Here is a 17,667-nt window from a genome sequence, read left to right on the forward strand (position 1 = left end):
GATCTCACTTCCTCCCCTTCTCCAACTCTGGAATTTCTCCAGCTCTCCTTCAAACAGCAGGTGAAGACAGTGTTCTCTGTGTCTGGTCCTCTGGCTCTATCTGTTTCTGTGAGTCTTACACCTCATGCTGGGAACCAAGGATTTTTCACACCTAAATGAAATCCCTATGAAGTCGACCTCCTTTCCTGCTGCCTAACCAGGTGCTTGAAGCTGTCACCATCCTGTCGGAACTCACGGCCAGAGCAAACCCAGTCCAGACCATTCCCATCCAGGGGAAACACTGCACATCGAGGGGTGGGAGAGATCATTCAAAATCAGCAAAAATAACATTTAATTGTGCTCAGGTTGGGGAATTCTGTCCTGTCCTTCCTCGGGAGCAATCCAGCCGTCCCTGAGGGAAAGCACACCTGTTCTCTCCACAGACAGATGGCTCCGGGAGGACCCTCTGAGGCTGGCCACCTCTGGGAGTGATTTCTTCGCCCAGGGAGGGTTTTGTTTCCAATGGAGGAAGCCGCATAGTGTTCAAGGACCGTTGGCACCTTCCACATTGCTGCTCCCACTTCTCCACTGTCCTTGCTCCTGCCAGTCCAGCTCGCAGTGTCTCCGGGCTCTGACTCCTAAATCAGGCAGAAGCATCCTTGGGCCCTGGCCCAGGAAGAGCCGCAGCTGCCCTAATATACCTTCTGGGGCGCACAGCCCTCCAGCTCCAGCAGCTCTGGCCAGCCGTCATATTTGTTCGTGTCTGGGTTGTTCTTTAAGAGCTAGAGAGAGAAGAGAGACACTGACAATGGGGGAGGCTGTTTGGGACTCACATCTGCATTTGCCTTGTGGAGGAGGAGGAGGAGAGGGTTGGATATTTCTAGCCCATTTCACAGATGGGGAAACTGAGGCTCAGGGGCCCTGCCACTTACCCAACATTTCAGAGGTGGGATCAGAACCTAGTCACTGCCTGCTATGCCCTGGCTGGGCGGGGGTGGGGGGACACCAAGCATGGGTAGGGAGCTTAGAGAGCTTTAGCCTCTCTCCCAAATTCTCCACCAGCCCCTCTAGGACATCCCAAATGATAATCATAACAGTAAAAATGATGAACATAAAAAGAAGCATCCTAGCAACTCATGAGTGCTTGCTGTATGTCAGGCATCAAGTGCCTTATGTATTTAATCCTCACAAGAGTCCTAAGAAGTACATACTATTATCATCCCACGTTACAGATGGGGAAACTGAGGCACCGAGGGCCAAAGTAACTGCTTATGGCCACCCAGTTGGCTAGTGGCGGAACCCCTGTGTAATATTAATTACTATATAGATATATAAAGAGAATAAAAATCAGTTAAGATTGTGTTTCAAATGCTCAGGCTTAGTTTATGGAACAAAGAATGTAAGTGGCACAATCTGCTGCTGGAATAATTGTGGCTAACCCTTAGGCAGAAAAAATAAATTCTAGATGCTGCTTCTCTCAAACTCAGTTTCCCACGTGTGGGAACAAAAGACAGGATGGTTTTAATCACGTTGTGGCCTTTGGGTCATTTTTGGGTGATGGGTTGCAGCCAGCAGATCACAGGAATCAGGTAGAAGGTGGTGCTGACTTTCCTCTACTCACGTGCTCCCTCTTTGCCATCTTGGCTCTGTTCATGGGTCTGGAAACTGCACTTTGAGGAAGAACATTGCCTGCCCTGCCGGTGTGGCCTCAGACCTCTTCCTGGAGAGACCTGCCCCCTGGCCCTGTGCCTCCATCTTCCACCCAGAGAGGGTCTTCTCCTTTCTTCCTCTAGAGCAAACTAGTCCTAATTTTTTAAAAGTAATTTCTAATTACCTGAAGACATTGTCTTGGAAACACCCACCTACAAACTAGGCCAACATTTTCCAGACAAGGCAATAACCCTTGCAGCCCACCGTGGCCCCCCACCCTGGAGTTCTGCTCGAGGCTCCCTCCTGCTGTCCCGCTTTGCCTCCCACAGACCCTCCCGCCCAGGCTGCGCTGTCTCTGGTCTGATTATTGCAGTGCCCTCCTCCCTGCCTCCTGCCTCCTACCCCATGCCCTCCCAGTGCTCTCCATGCACAGCCAGGGACTCTGTTCTAAAGTAGGAGGACAGGAGATCTTAGGGGAGGCTGCAGACCTGGGTGAGAAATGCATCATATCACTGAGCAAGCTGGTTACAGCTTCTCCAAGACTCTGGGCCCTTGTCTATGAGCTGGGCCGGATGATCAGCATACCTACTTCACTGTGGGTGTTAAATAGGACCCTGCACATAACTCTCCCCACTGTGCCTGCACACAGCAAGCACTTGCTGAATACTAGTCTTTCTTGTTATGAATCTGATCTTGTCACTCTCCCACTTAAGCTGGCCATGGCTCTCCATTGCCTTCAGGACAGAGCCTACTATCTTCAGTGGTCCTATGTGTCAGAATCATTGACCCTTAGCTCCTCGTCTTGGATCTGGGCAGAGCTGAATATTCTAACCAGCAGAGACCAGCCAACTTCATGCTGGGGAGGCCTGGCCAGTGCTCCCAGGTTTTGGAATTGCTCTGAGCTGGGGATGCAGAGGTGGGGACTGCTCTGCACAGGAGGAGAAGGTGTAGCATTTCCTGGGGGCGGGGTCCCCAACCTCCTGCTGACTCCCCCTTCCTCCTGTAGGCGCCCCTCCAGCCCCGCCTAGGGGCGCCTCCCGGATGCCCTCTGCTCAGGCCACCCCTGGGGACCGTGGAGCCCCACATCAGGGACCCCTCCTGACTCCTTCCACATACTCAAGGGGGCTCTCCTGTGTCCCCTTCTTGGTGCAACTTCACCCTCTCCACAGGGAGCTTAGAGTAGAACCTGGGGCTCCCTGGTCCAAACCTGCCCCTTTATAGAGGGGAGGAGGGCTCGCAGCTGGGACCAGAAGCCAGGCACCCCACTCCCTGCCCTGGACTCCCCTCCCCCATCACGTGAGCTTCTCCCCTACGTTCCTTTCCCTCCCCTCCATGCTGTAATTTCCTTTCATCCTTCTTTTCTGCTTTTCCTTCTCCTTTGTGGTACTTGTCTATGTATCTGTGTGTATTTATATATGACCCACCTCCTTGCACAATGGTCAAGGCTGCTTCGTGCTGGGGGAATCAGCCAGTGGGGCCACCCTGACCTCTGGCGTGGGTGACAGCTGAGTGGCCCTCCCCACACTGCCCTATGTGTCCTTCCAAGCCACCCCAGTCCATGTCTGTCCATCCCTGGCATCATTCCCCCCGCATTCCCCACCCCCACCTCCCTGGGATGGGGAGGCTGCCAGGAACTCACCTCCTCAAAGGGGCTTTTGCTCTTAAGGCCTTTGGCCCCTAAGAAGACCCAGCTGTCCCGGAAGCCCAGTTGCTTTGCGTAGGAACTGCCCAAGTCGGAGAGGAGCTTCCTGATTTCATCATTCATCCTGCAGGGAGGGGACCGGAGAGGATGGCTTGGTGAGAATGGGAGATGGGGGAGTGTCTCCAGCACTTGCCCCCCTCCCCACTGTAGGCCCCCGACTGTGGGAACAAAGGAATGAGACTTGGGCCAGAATGGTAAACAAGTTATAAAAAGCTGCAGGCTCAGAGGTGAGAAGGCTGGTTAGCCAAGGATGGGTAAGATCCCCAGAGCGGGGCAACCCAAGACAGGCACAGCCGCCTGAGTCCAGGAAGAATGTTGTAAAGCAGCCGTTTCTCATACATTCCGCCCTGATAAGCTGTAAGGCTTGCTGGTGCCAACACGAACATGATTTATCAAAACATAAAGGGTCTTCTGACCGTGAGCCAGACGCTGCCTGTTAACCATTTCCCTTGTCATTCGTCTTTGCTATATAAGACTGTGCAACTCAGAGTAGCCATCAGCTCTCTCCGCATACGGTGTGTATGTGTACATGGTATCATGACACCAACACCCCCAGCCTCCAGTGTGTGTGGCAGCCTCGCCCAGCTAGGGAGGAACAGGGTAGAGTGGCCAGGGCACCTCTCCCAAGCCACTCGGAGGGCTGGAGAGGTGTTCAAGCATTCTGCTTCTGTTTACAAATATAATACATGTTCATTGGGAAAATATGGAATTACCTATGATCTCAACCCCCCTCCCCGATTAATCATTGTAAAATTTTAATATACATCCTTCATGTCACTTCCTTCATGTCCCACGTACACTGTGGGATCATACTGTCTCTTTCATAACTTGCTTTTTTTTTTAACTAAAGGGTGAACATTCTTCCTTGTCCTTAAATATTTTCTACGTCATCATTTTGATGCCGCATAGCCTCTTTTATGTGTATGTAGTAATACGTGCTATGTCGTAGAGGAGAGAGGGGAGAGAGGGGAGAGAGGGGAGCCAAAGGTCATAATTGCTGCAACTAGTTCGCTATTATTGGACAGGGAGAGTGTGTCCAGTTTCTCCCTGTTGTAACCATGGCTGTGATGAACCCCTCAGAATAGCTCTGTGCGCGTGTCTGGTTATTTCCTCGGGAGAAGGTGCCAGAAGCTGGAGCCGGCAGGGACAGCAGGGAAAGGGCTCTCAGTTAGGAAGTGTTTGATTCGTTTCTCCCCGCGGCCTGGCAGGCGGAGGTTCCCACTTACTTGGTCCCTGGGTCGTCGTAGGAGGCCACCAGCACCAGTGTGCCATCTGGGATTTCTTTAAGGAATTTCACCAGGAGGTTAGGATCTGCGGGAGGAAGGAAAAATGGGGAGGCTGGTCATTTAGGGGAAAGACGGCTGGTCGTTCTCATCCTCTCCTGCTGCGCTAGTGGCCCAGGAACGCCCGGGCAGCCTGACACTGCTCCATCTGCACGGAGGGAGGGCACCCTCCTTCAGCTGGTGTGGGGTGGGTTCTGGAATCTGACGGTTCCCTCAGGCAGTTCTGATGTGCAGCTTCGATGAGAACCATGGTCTAAGGACCCTGGGGGTCTACCCCCCAGGAGACCAAGCACAATCCTCTCCCAGAGCTCTGGGCTCTTTGTGCAGTGCCCACTGCCCGCTTCTACTCTGCTTAAGAGGCACCCAGCTCGTCTGAGCTGACTTTAGAGGGAGCACCCCTGGGCAACTCAGGTCACTGAGAGGGAACATTGGGCTCCTGTAACTCTCCAGCTTACAGCAAGGAGCAAGGCATCCTTTGAATCTCTAATGCCTGCCTGCACTCGCGAGATCTCTGTGTTTAACAGAGAGCAGGTGTGGCTGCTACACCTGGGGAGGGAACAGCACGCAGCTCGTTTCAACGACACTGATTTTTTTTTTCCATTGTGCTTATTTTTATGGCCACCTTCCCTGCATAAAAAATGACAATGGCTTTCGACTTAGGGCAGTGATAAATTTTTCCGTAACATAAATTTATTTAGGTTAAAAAGAAGTGAGTGAGTCACGTAAAGGATCATACTAACGATGCAGATGGTGTTCTGGGTAGGCCGTGACTTGTACAGAGGGCTCTCGCACGGCAGAGGAAGTACTGGGCCAGACTGGCCTCGTGGGCCAAGTAGGGGCTACATCTGTCAAGCAAAGATGATTAACAGCCCTGCTCAGAGCATTTTTGTAAAGATCAAACGTAATGATGACTTCTGGGCTTACAGTAAGTGCATTATAGTAGAATTACAATTATTAGAAGGACTGGCTACGTAATTTTCAGGGCCCAGTGCAAAATGAAAATGTATGCCTTTTGTTAAGAAACTATTAATAATTTCAAGACGGCGAAGGCAGAGCATCCAACCAAAGTTTCTTCTAAGCAAGTGGCCCTCTGTGACTACCCTGCCCACTGGCTGCAGGCCCACGAAGCTGCCCTGGGTCTTATTATTTTGTGGGATCCCTTGCACTTAGGGGAAGAATCAGTCCCCCAAGCAAAGCCAGCCGCCAGCCTGTAGGGGTCCAGCCAGTGACCACGGCGGCTGTTAGGGAAATGGCCCTTGAGCTCTTGAGACACAAAGTGGGAGCTTTGTTACTTTGAACTGTCAGCAGATTCTGAGATCTGGCTCTGGTCTGGGATGCACAGTGGATGTTGAGAAAAATGAAGGGTGCCTGCCATTAATTATCGCCTCACTTTAAAAAGTCATCATCTTCTTTTGTCTCCCGTGGGAAGAGCCGACTTATTCTCAAAATGCTTCTGTTTCTGGTTCCCTATCAGCTGTGGTTATGTGCAAGTTCATAATAAAGTATTATAAAACTTGGTTTCATCTCTTAATTTTTTTCCTTTTCATTTGGATGATGAGCTCCTTGCTTCTGAATCACACGGATGGAGTGAGGGGAGGAGGGAAGGGAAGGGAGTCGGAGACTAAATGAGCTTCCCTGGGCTCCTCCGCCAGCCAGGTGGGGCTCCTCCCCCGACTCCTGCAGGTTATCACTGAATTCTCAGGTCCATCTTACCAAGTGGACACATGGTTACCTTCATTTTATAGATGATGAAACTGAGGTTCAAAAGGTGTCACCTGCCTCAGGTCACACAGCCTGGTGTCTCTGACTCCAGAGACTGGACCTTTTTCATAACCTGGCCCCAGGCCACCCCAGACATCTGCAGGGTCCTGGACAGAGAACAAATGATGACCCATGGCCTGCTCCACTCTCTTCTCACCTGTCCCTGGCTTTGTCCTTCCGCCAGGGGGCTGTGCCTGCCTGCACATGGACACCCCAGCTTTCCCGTCCAAGCTCTGTCCATCCCACCCTCCCCTCCAGCTGCAGCCACCCTCTGGCCATCCCTTGGTCTTACGGGTGTGTCTGCAGCATGGGGGGCACACCTGGAAGAGGTCTGCGTGGGCCCTGATGCAGGCTCCAGATCAGCACACCCTCTGGCCCTGCAGACCCTGTCCGTGAGGTGGGACTTGGCAGGAAGATGACCATCGTGGGAAGCCCTGAGCCCAGGACCGGATCCCAGCTCCTGTCTCTAAGGTGCTGCCACAGATCACCTTCCAAACACCCCCCAGCTGGGACTTCCAGGCAGCAGATTCCCATTTCCCACATTTCAGCCCCCCTCCTTTATTTGCAAAGCCAAGAGGGCTTTCTCCTTTCTGTTGCCTGGTGATTTCTCCCCTCTTGGGCTCACAGGTTCAGGTGGGTGCAGCAAGGTAGATTTTCCTTGGAGATGGAGGCAAGGATGGGAGATTCAGGACAGAAAAAGCCAGCTGATTGGCAGCAGCAGGGTCCTTCCACTCTCTGGGGAGCTTCCCGGGTGAGTGGTCTTATGCTCAAGACCCTTGATGCCTGAGCCCAGAGCTGGCCCTGTGATTGCAGGGATATGGGAGGGAAACTGAGTCGAGCTGTGCTCTGAGAAGCAGGCTGAGCTCAGTTCATCTCTCCTGATGGAAGCCAGTCCTTACAGGGCCCAGAGCCCTGCTGTCTGCAAAGGGCGGCCCTGCTGCTTTTTCACTCCATGCTGAGGCTTCTGTGTCAAGGGAGGCTGGGTTGCCAGCTTCCACCACCACCTCATCTTCCAGCCGAGTCCCGCCTCACAGATAGTGTCTGCAGGGCCAGAGGGTGTGCTGGCAACCCAGCCTCTCTCCACGTCTTGGGAAGATGTCTCTCTTCACTTCTTAGGGAGTGAATTCCTAAGGGGTGTCCATGTGCACAGAGAAACTCAGAAAGCTTGTCTGTGTAGACAGAAGACAAGACGACTGCAGAAATATGGAGAGAGCTTGGAGCCTCTGAGTTGTCCTTTCTGGGCCTTGGGAGATCTCGTTCTGTCCTTGGGCCTGATAGGGACACCGTGGCCTTAAAATAATATATCCTTTACCTAGCAGAGCAAACTGGGCCATATTCCTTTGTCCTTAGCATTTCAATGCACACATGCCTGGTCTTAGACTGCTAGCACCAGCATTTCTTTGCTCGAAGGTCTGCTCTGGGCCTCCAGATGCTCCTTTGCACCCTAGGGCAGGCCAGAGTATGGGAAGAGCCAAGGAATTAGGGGTAGGATCACCCCGGCTCCCTTGCCCCTTGGGGATGCCTCTGAGGCTTGTGCTTGACATTGGCTCTCAAGTTCCAATTGCCCGCAGTGTTTAATGGCTTGATAACGCTCTGCACTGGCCGCCTTCCTTTCCCTCTCACTCCCCGACTCCCTACTGACATTCTCTGAGATCAGCTCCTCCCACATAAAACATCACACTTTAATCCTTGTCTTGGCATCTGCATGGGGTAGAGCCCACTGACAGTAGAAAGGATTTCAAAGGCAGCAGGCTGACCCTCCACCCCCATCACGCCAGGAGCTCTCTTGCCAGAGGAAGGAGCTCAGCCCCCCCTCAACTTCGGTGCCAGCTAAGGTGCCTACCTCCAGAGTACATGTCGAAACTTCCGTGTCTCAGCACTGTTCCCTTGGTTCCTATAAGGGACAACAAAGCAGAGCTATTATTTGCTGTGATGTGTCATTTTGCAAAAAATGGCTACTCTTTAGTCTAAGGTCTAAAAATAGAATAATAGTGGAATAAAAGTAGCTCCTGTAGAAAGCAGGTAGGACTAAATTAACCAATAACCACTAGGCTGACCTGAGGGGTATAAATATGTAATGGTTGGGGGTCACTGGAGACAAATGGGATCCAACCAGTCTGGGTTTGTGTTCGACCTTCCTGCTTCCTAACACATGATTTAGCATTTGACCTCAATTTCTGCATCTGTACAATGGGCTGTGGGAACTAAATGAGATGTATTTAAAGTGGTAAGCATGCAAGATAAATTTTAGCTGCCAAACAGTAACTAAAAAAACTACAATCATCATTATTCTCACCCAAGTAGGAAACATGCAGTCCTTTAGCTCTTGAAGGCAAGAGGATCTGCAGTGGGCTGAGGTATATTCAGTGTCCTGTGTCCAGTAATCTGGATTGCGTTTGCGGGTTTTGTGAAGTGTTCAAATCCTACCTGGAGCGAGGTGTTCTGGAGGAAAGTCGCAGTTCTCACTCTTGGCCACTAGATGGGGGTGTTGCAGAGGGGATGACAGCTCAATTTTCGCCGTCACTCTCCCCCTCCCCCCAATTAAGTTAGTGGATTTCTGAAGAGGGTGGCGACAGGGACCTGGGCAGTGGCAGCTCTCTGGCCCTTTGGCTGGGTAGGGGTGGGCTCACACTGCAGCCCCTCTCCCTCTCTGACTTGGAGCTGCTAGTGTCTAAGACCCTCCAGGCACTTCACCTGGGGCTCTCAGAGGCAGGGTCTATGAAGAGGGTGAAACTGCTTTCGTGATTGTGTGCATTTGTGGATTTTTCTGGAACTAAGGAGAGGTGTAGTTTGAACATTTCTCGAAGGAATCTGTGCCATTTAAAAGGTTGAGAACCACCACCTTCAGCAGTCTATTGGTTGCTCTGCTCAGAGGCCCTGAGAGTGACTTGTTAGACTTCCTATGGTGGGCATGCAGGGGGCACTGCACACACGCTTGGAGGCTCTTCTAGTCTAGAGAGGTCATCTCGCTGGGTGATGAAGACCTGGAGTTGGCCAGATCCTGGTTCACATCTAGATGATTCTATTGGCTATGTATTCTGGGCAAGTTGCTCAGCCTCTTCGAGCCTTCATTTCTTACGTGGAGAATGAGGACACGGAGCATAGCTCCCCTCTAGCATCGTGATGAGGCTCAGTGAAACCGCACACAGTAAATGCTCCATAAATGTGAGCTCTTAGTGTTATCAGTGGTTGTTTTTTACCTTTGGGCTTTATGAGGGATGGAGAAGGAGGCCCCTGTCTGAGCCCATCTCATCAGAGAATATTCAGAGGTTTTCTCCTGTGATGGCCCATTTTGGGGAAGGGAAGCCCAGCAGGTTTCAGCCAGGTCAGCTGTGGCTGGAGCCCCTTCCTGCCCTCCTTCCGGCTGTGGGGATGGGTGGACACTGGGTGGGACAATCGATGTAAGTAGAGGCTGCTGCAGTCTTCTGGGTCTGTCATGCCCGGAGGGTGCAGGAGACCATCTGTGCTGCCTGCACGCCTTCCATACAGGAGGGGGCTGTCAGTGGACTGAGTCTGGCTTCCCTCTCCTTCTCAAGACTTTGAAGGAGGAGCAGCCCCCCTTCAGCTTCCTGCCTTTCCTGGCCCACAACTTTCCTGGGCTCCCCCGAAGTCAGCCAGGGTTGCCCTCTGACCCCTTCAGGCAAGGCTCCCTCTTTGTTCCAGCCTTTGACCTCTCCCTTGACCCAGCAGGATTTCCTGACAGGGGTAAAGGGCTCCTCTAGGAGCAAAGGTCAGGGTTCTAATCCTGCCCTGTCACTGCCTGTCCGTGTGGTCACGTGGTCCTGCACTGCACAAGCTTGACCTTTTCCCTCCTGAGCATCCCTGTGCCCTTTTCCCATCTGCCCTGATCTTTGTCCCAAGAAGTGGCTCCTGGATCCAGGGAAATGGCCCTTGTGCCCCATCTAAGAGCAGAAGGTAGACAGGAGGGGCTTGGCTGGGTGGGGCCAGACCACCTGATCCTTACTCGGCCCCTGTAACCCACTCCCTCCTGAAACGTGTGTTTCAGGCTTGGCCTGCAGTTGGCTTCCTGTTCATCACCTGCTGGAGATGCAGGGTCAGTGAGACTGTGGGCCTCCCCAGGGTGTCCCTGCTTCCAGCCTCCCTACTCCAAACTGGAAGGAGGTTTCTGGAAGGCAGGGCTGGGCCCTCAGGACCTGTTCAAAGCCTTTCTGAGGGTCCCTATTCCCTCTTTGCCTCAGGTCCACACTTCCTCTGGCCCTGCTGGCCTTCCCAGCCTCACCTCTCACCACTGCCTGCTTCCCTGCTGCAGCCAGAGAGACCCTGTGCAGACCCCAAACCCCTTTCCTCCCTCCTCCCTGAGCAGTGTTGCCCCTGCCTGGAAGGAGCCTCCCTCATTTCACTCCTGTCACCCTCTACTAGCCTTTAGGCCTCAGCTGACCATCACCTCCTGGAAGCCTCCCCGAGGACCCAGCTCTGTGTCCCGCTCCCAGTGCTGTTTCCTTCTCCTCCACATATGCTCACACACTGTGATTCTTTGTGAACTGCATGGGAGTTGTGGAGCCAGGATCTGTACTTCTAGTTCACAGCTGACACCCAGAGCCCCGTACAGGGCCTGACCCACAGTAGCTGCCATCAGTATTGCTGAATGAATGCATGAAGGGGTGCATTCAGTCTGTAGTCTCACGTTGTCCCCTGTGGTTTCATGTGTGTTGGTTTAAGCTGGGATGGCCTTGCAGGTGGGGCCGTGATTCGTAGGAGAAGGTGCCTGTGATTCCTGGGATAGGTGCACAGGCAGGTGACCGGCCAAGGCTGCGGGGAGGACTGGGTCTTTTAGACCTTTTGTCCCCACAGGCCAGCGAGGCTTTAGAGCATGGTGGGGGCCAGCTGGGGGTGGGTCAGGAACTCACCGTTCACCAGGGCAATGTTCAGACCTCTGCCCACATTGTTTTTCACGGGACTCATGATCCTGAAGCAGAAGAGGAAAAACAAAATACAACAGTTGGTCCTGAGTGTGGAATGAATACTCTGTTTGAGACGCTGGAACTCCGAGAGGGCCCACGTGGTGTGATGCAGAAGCATCAGGAAACATACGGAATAATCTGGGCCATCTGTTTTCTCCTGGGAGCGAGTGCTGGGCTGGATTCCCTCATGGCAGGTTTGGACCAGAACAGTCTGCTCAGGGAAGAGGGAGGGTCCCTGTCTAGGGTTCTGAGGTGTTAGGTGGGGCCAGCCCACCTCCTCAGGATGTGAGGAGGGCAGAGCCCAGAAAGTTGCTGCCCTGGCAGTGTCTGGGAGCCCCACGTGGAGCCCAGCTGTGTTCCTGCTGCTCAGCATCTGTACCCCTGTCCTCTGGTGTCCTTGGCAAAACCGTCCTTCTCTCTCTCAGGCCTGGACAAGCAGAGTATCCTGTGCCCCTGGTCACAGATTGGGCCAGTGTGGTCATGAGACCCAGGCCAGCCCATGAGCTCCCGTCTCGGGATTTCTGCAGGGTTAATTCAGATGGGAAAGCTCTCTTTCCACTGGGTACTAGACTGGGCGATCATGTCATCTGAGCTGGTGGCCTCCCTCTGTCACCACACGAAGTCCATTTTTAGCAGAGAAAACCAAAACTAATGACAGAGAAAAGCAGAGCTGAAGATGGTCTGAGAGGGAGCCCTGATGATATGCTTTGAACCCCTGGATTCAGCTACTCCTGAAGCCCACTGCCTCCTCTGGCCTTTTGGTATGTGAACCAATAAGTTCCTTGTATTGCCCAAGCGGGTTGGAGCTAGGTTCAGAATCTGGATTAAAACACCTGTCTTTGGCTTCTTTTTTAGGATGAACTTGCCTTTCCAGGGCCTTTACTGCCCAGAAAGACTGCTATACAGTCTTTCGCCTATACCTCGGTAGAAGCCCTGGCACCTGCTGCATCTCGGCTATGATGCCTGGATCTTGATCTCGAACACTCCCCAAAGGCACCCCCCCTCATAGGAAGCCCAGCAGCTTGGCTGTCAGACAGACCTGAGTTCAAATTCTGGGTAATGCTGTCTGTGCCTCAGTATCCTCATCTTTACAAAAGGGAAAATTATCGCTCAGCCTCTGGGAGTGCTGGGGGCATGAGGGAGATGAGGCTGTAATGTATCTAGCAAGGTGCTGGCAGACTCCCAAGGTGTTAGTGTTACTGTTTTTTGTGACTTACCCACCCAGAGTAAACGGAAGCCTGTGGAAGGCATAGGCTGTTCTCAGGGTCTGCCCTATGGCCCCGAACTTGCTAATGAATGAATGAAAGAAAAGACAAGACTGGAATCTTACGTTTGGCCTTCAAAGCACATGGAGGGGCCCACGACGTTGGCGGCCCCGCTGCTGATTTTAAATGCAAAGAAGTTGGCTGAGCATGATTTGCTGAGTCCACACTTGGTCTTCACTACGACCGCTGTGGAGGGAATGAGACAGCTTTGGTGGAAGCAGCTTGGAAAGGGGCCCTGCAGGAGGGGGCAGGGCCAGGGGCAGGCTCAGGGCCCAGCTCAGGGGCCTCCTCCTGGAGACACCTTCCCTGACCACCTTAGTCTGCCGATTTGCTCCTTTCTGGGCTCTCGCAGTGCCTCAAACAACCCCATCAAAGACATGGAACACTTGCTGTGTGTCTGTCCACCTAGAATTCATTTTCAGGTTTCCCACCACAGCCATGGCACCGGCTCCATGCAGGCCCTGGGTAACCGTGTGCGGAAGAGGGAGTGGTGGTGAATGACCAGTCGCTGTGATTAAGGGATTCTCTTGAGAACTTTCTCCTGGGACAGGGCAGCCTTTTGAGCTCACAGAAGCCCTGTTGACAAGCTCCTGGGGGCCCAGCATGGCAGGTGGGAGCAGCTCTCATTGGCTGGGCTCCCTTGGGCAAGTCTTAAGCCTCTTTGCACATCAGTTTGCTTCATCCAAGAAATGGGCTAACGATGGGGCCTCCCACACTGGGTTCTCGTGAGGGATAAATGAGCGCAGGTGAATGCTCAGTATATGCTAGCTATTCTTCTTATCACTCATTTACTGAGCATCTATTCTGGGCTGGACTCTGGGATTCAACCAGGCAGTCGGTTCTGGAATCTCCCTCTCGGTCCCTGGAACCCACTAAGCACTCAACATGTGGCCACTCTGATTACTGTGGTTGCTGTTAAGATCTGTGTTTTTTCCCTGTGGCCCTCCCCAGGCAAACCCAGGAGCCTGTGAACCGCGGGAGAGGCAGATGGGCCCCAAGCACAGAGATGTCACTTGTGCTTTCAGGCTGGCAGGTTCTAATTTGTATTAATGTGTGTTTTGTAACACCTCCTGACAGTGAGGAAGGTGCCATGAGGGAGGACTGGGTAAACAGGGAATTAGAGAACGTTCACCTGCAAAGGAAGAGCGGTGGTGGGGCCGCCTCGCTCTCCTCCAGCCCCCGTGCCAGGTGTCTGGCGGAGCTGTGTCAGCGCGTGCTGCGAGCAAACCCACAGGCTTCCTAATAGAAGCTGGCGCATGCCAGGGGCTTGCTGTGCGCTGGGCACTGTGGCAAGCACTTTATTATCTTGTTAAATCATCCCAATAACTCCTGTGCCTGGCACGTAGTAGGCCCTCAATAAATCTTCATTGGATGGACGCGTAGTGCGTTTGGGTGGGGCTGAGCCCGAGCTGGGAGGGACGATGTGGTCAGGGTGATTGGCATCTCCAGGGCTCTCACCAGGCTAGAGGGAGCTTGCGTGTGAATCGGGAAGAAGCACCCCTCTGGGGCGCACAGCCCACTCACACCAGGCCCGACGAGCCCGCGGCGCCTCTGAGTAGGTGAAGGCGCGCCTTCCTAGGAGTGGCTGTGGCCACACCAGGGCACACTGCTGGATTGTGGATCCCTGCGGGAGGGGGCAGTCCCGATGATCTGAACGCCTATCCCAGGGTTTCATCCCTCACCCCCGAGTTTCAGCAGACCTGCCTGATGGGTGTAGCCAGAGCTCCAACCAGGACATGTATCACCAGGGTGAAGCCAGGCAGAGACACCCGAGGGCTCTGGGGAGAGGCCTGGAGCTGCGGACCCGACTCCCCGCAAAGGGGCTGGTTGCGGGTGAGGCTGGGAGGGGTCCACTTCTCCTGAGAGCCTTGGAGCACCACCCCGTCCACCTGCCCCCTCACAGAGAGGCCAGAGGTTCTCGTCTGTGCCAGAGGGCTTGTTCCAGACCTCAGGGACCAGCCTAGAGTTTGCTCAGAGTCCGATCAACTGTAGCTGAATCTGATAAACCTGATGTCAACAGGCTGGCTTAGCAGGCTTTTCCTGAATTGATTTTCTGACCATCCAACCTTCACAGCCAAACTACTGGATGAAGGGGATGATGCCCGGGGTCTCAGTCACTGGGAGGCAGGGAATTTGCTCTGTGAGTTTGGGCTTCAGAGGCTTCCTCAGCTGCCCAAGCCCCCTGGGAACCCCAGTGCTGTTGCTCAGAGCCTGGAGCTGAGCACTGGAGGTGGGGTGCAGTCAGGGGACTTGGGACTTCAGTCATCTGCTGTGTGACTTGCCAGAAATCTCTCCCTCTAGCTTTGCCAACTATAAAATGAGGGGGTTGGTTTAGATCAGATTTGTCAAATAGGTTTCCTCTTAAATGTCCATGGATCTACCATTAAAGGCTTAATGATAAAGGCTTGAGGCTACCTGTGGGCTTGGAGGGAAAGAGTGCTGGGATTGATTGGTGATGTCTACAGAGGGAGCGGGCAAGGCAGGAGGCAGCAGGTGTGCTTGGATGAGCCATCCCCGGAGCAGGTGATGTCTGAGTATTTGTTCAGTACCAAGATGTTGTTGTGACACTCTGTGTCTACTTCAGATGGGACTCAGGAGGCTTCGGTGAGATGAGGTTGTAGGTATAGGATCAATGGTTTGTGTTGATGTGTACTTTTGTTTTTCTCTGTCTGCAATCCCGCAGTGCGCGGGGACTCCCATGCCCTTCTCAGTCAGGTAAAGTCCCATTCCTGGAACTGCAGCCCCCTTCAGTTACCACCATGTTGAGGTGGGGGGGGGTACCTGGAAGTGTTGCCTTTTGTAAGGAGGTGTTGAGAGGGTGGGCTCTGGAATAGACAGGGAGGTTGACTCCCACCCCACCACTTACACCTGCATTGCCTTGGCCAAGAGCTTTTACCTCTCTGAACCCAGATCCTCATCTATAAAGTAGGGATACTTACAGGACCTTCACAGGGTTGTGTGAGGATTGCGTGAGATGCCTATAAAATTCTGAATACAGCGTCTGTCACATAGTAGGCACTCTATCACTGTTATTATCATCATCGTAGCAGTTCCTCCCTTCCACCTCTGCTGCACCTCCAGAGCTGAGGTCATCGCTGAAGCCCTGTTCAGATGAGTCAGCACTCCTGCCCCCCCAGTGCTCTGTCCACTCCCACACTCACGTCCCCGACTCTACAGCCAAGGTCTCCACTGGAGCCCCAGCATTCCTGCCCCTAGGCCTTTGCACAGGCCAGTCCCTTCTCCACAGACACAGCTAGAAAGCCACCTCCTCCCTAAGACCTTCCCTGACCCCATTCCATTGGAAGAAGGTGGCCCTCCTGAAGCCCAGAACACTTTGTCCCACCTCTCTTGGCACATATGGCCCTTCTGCCCCAGTAGACAATCAACGTCCCCTCCTCTTTGCCTCTGGGGGCCCCTGTAGGGCCCGCCATGGCCCTGATACTTTGGAGCAGGAGCCATGAGCCGACCCTGGGGTCGCTGCAATGATGACGATAAGCGCAGCCCCCACACTTGGGGGTCCCAGCTGTGTCAGGGAGGGAGTCAGAGAAGGGAGGCTGGGCGGGGAGCAGCCCAGACTGCAGGGGGGGAGAGTGGGGAAGGGAGACTGCTGAGCCCTCCCTGTGAGTCTGAATGACTGAGAAGGGGCCACAGGCTTGGGGGCTTCAGGAGGCACCATCAGGCCATGGCAAGAGAAAGCCGGGCAGACTCTGGAAAAGGAAGTTTTCTGGAACCTGCAAGGCCAAGAGCACAGACTCTGGGACATCTCAGTCTAAGGGAAACAGGGGGCTGAGTAGACACTCACGGTTCTCCTTGTGGACTGAACCTGTTGGAGAGAAGATAGAATGTGGTTAGTGAGAAGGTGCTTTGGGCCCCCCTGCAGGCTGGAGGCTGTGGCTGGGGAGTGGGAAGAAGGGAACTCAGAGTGGTGTTGGCCTGGCCAAGCGGAGTCCCCGTCCCGCGGCAGGTGCTGAAAGGAGCTGAAGTGCCATCTAGTCTGGGAGTCCTCCCTCACTAGCCACTGCCACATCTTCTCTCTCACACCCGTGTGCACACATGCACATATATACGTGCACACACACAAGCATGCACATACACTCACAGGCACACTCATGTACATGTGCACACGCACACACACACACACACAGAGGACTCTCTCACTGGACTTTGAGCCTGACCATGTGTGACCATGTGTGACTGTGTGTGAGTTTTCTCCTCGGGGGCTCCGTCTCCAGACTGCACAGCAGAGGCTGTCACCACCCCCTTCACGGGCTGTGAAGAAGATCCAAGGGAGATGATCCTGAGGGCTTAGCCCGGCGTCTGGAGCCCTGGCCTCAGGGAAGGGCAGGACTGTGGCTGTCACTGTTCAGCTGAGTCAAACTTCCCTTTCCTGACTCCCGTGGCACCGACTATCTGCACTGGGCTTCAGGTACATCCTCATATGGTATTTACACTGTGTGCTGCTTGTTTCTGTGGCTCTACGTCAGACCTCCTGCCATCCTGGCAGTACGTCCTAGAGGGCAGGGTCCCCAGTGGACACGGAAATGCCGGTGGTCCCAGGGATGGGGGGACACCCACACCAACACACCTTCCATTTGGCCCTTAGGAGGCTGACCCCTACCCCTGCCTCTAAGGCCCCAGCAGTAGCACATGACCCAGGCTGGGCCAGTCATAATCTTACATTCCTCTTGGGACGGAGCCCTCCTCTCGGGTGACATGTGGTGCCTGGGGGAGAAGGAAGCGTCTTTCAGCTATGCTGGAAGATAAGCATCTGGAGAGCTGGGAGCCACCATGTCTACCTTGGAGAGAGCTGCCAATAGAATGAGGTTAAGTAGAACGAACAGAGTCCAGGGACACAGACTGATTCTGGGGGGTGCTGTGGGGGCCCCTCCATCCATAGCTAACTAAAGTCTGATGCTTTGGATGTTCTAATTACCTGCCTCAAAAGACATTCCATTTTGTTTAAACCACTTAGCGTTGGGTTTGTCACTCCCATTGAAAGAACCCCACCCAGTTTATCAGGTCAATCAGTTCTTTAATTGGCTCTCTTTCTGTGCCATGGACCCCTTTAGTGATTTGGAAAAGCCTAAGAACTCCCCTTGGAATAA

General features: G+C 53.6%; 1 protein-coding gene across 3 annotated transcripts in view; it reads right to left on the bottom strand.

Moving 5' to 3' along the window:
• Nucleotides 1-307: 307 nt before the first annotated feature.
• Nucleotides 308-17,667, bottom strand: part of FAM3D (FAM3 metabolism regulating signaling molecule D) — a 79,957-nt gene continuing 62,597 nt past the window's right edge. For 2 of the 3 annotated variants that reach the window (XM_072941582.1, XM_072941583.1), the window contains 8 exons: nucleotides 16,365-16,385; nucleotides 12,628-12,748; nucleotides 11,244-11,302; nucleotides 8,803-8,850; nucleotides 8,219-8,269; nucleotides 4,558-4,642; nucleotides 3,269-3,395; nucleotides 308-761 (listed from right to left, as the gene is read on the bottom strand). In XM_072941582.1, the coding sequence (XP_072797683.1) occupies nucleotides 672-761; nucleotides 3,269-3,395; nucleotides 4,558-4,642; nucleotides 8,219-8,269; nucleotides 8,803-8,850; nucleotides 11,244-11,302; nucleotides 12,628-12,748; nucleotides 16,365-16,385 (602 nt within the window). In that variant the 3' untranslated portion in view covers nucleotides 308-671. The remainder of the gene's footprint in view (nucleotides 762-3,268; nucleotides 3,396-4,557; nucleotides 4,643-8,218; nucleotides 8,270-8,802; nucleotides 8,851-11,243; nucleotides 11,303-12,627; nucleotides 12,749-16,364; nucleotides 16,386-17,667) is intronic. The other variant, XM_072941584.1, reaches the window with a different exon arrangement.

The sequence above is a fragment of the Vicugna pacos genome, chromosome 17 (genome assembly GCF_048564905.1).
Source record: "Vicugna pacos chromosome 17, VicPac4, whole genome shotgun sequence".
Taxonomy (NCBI): Eukaryota; Metazoa; Chordata; class Mammalia; order Artiodactyla; family Camelidae; genus Vicugna; species Vicugna pacos.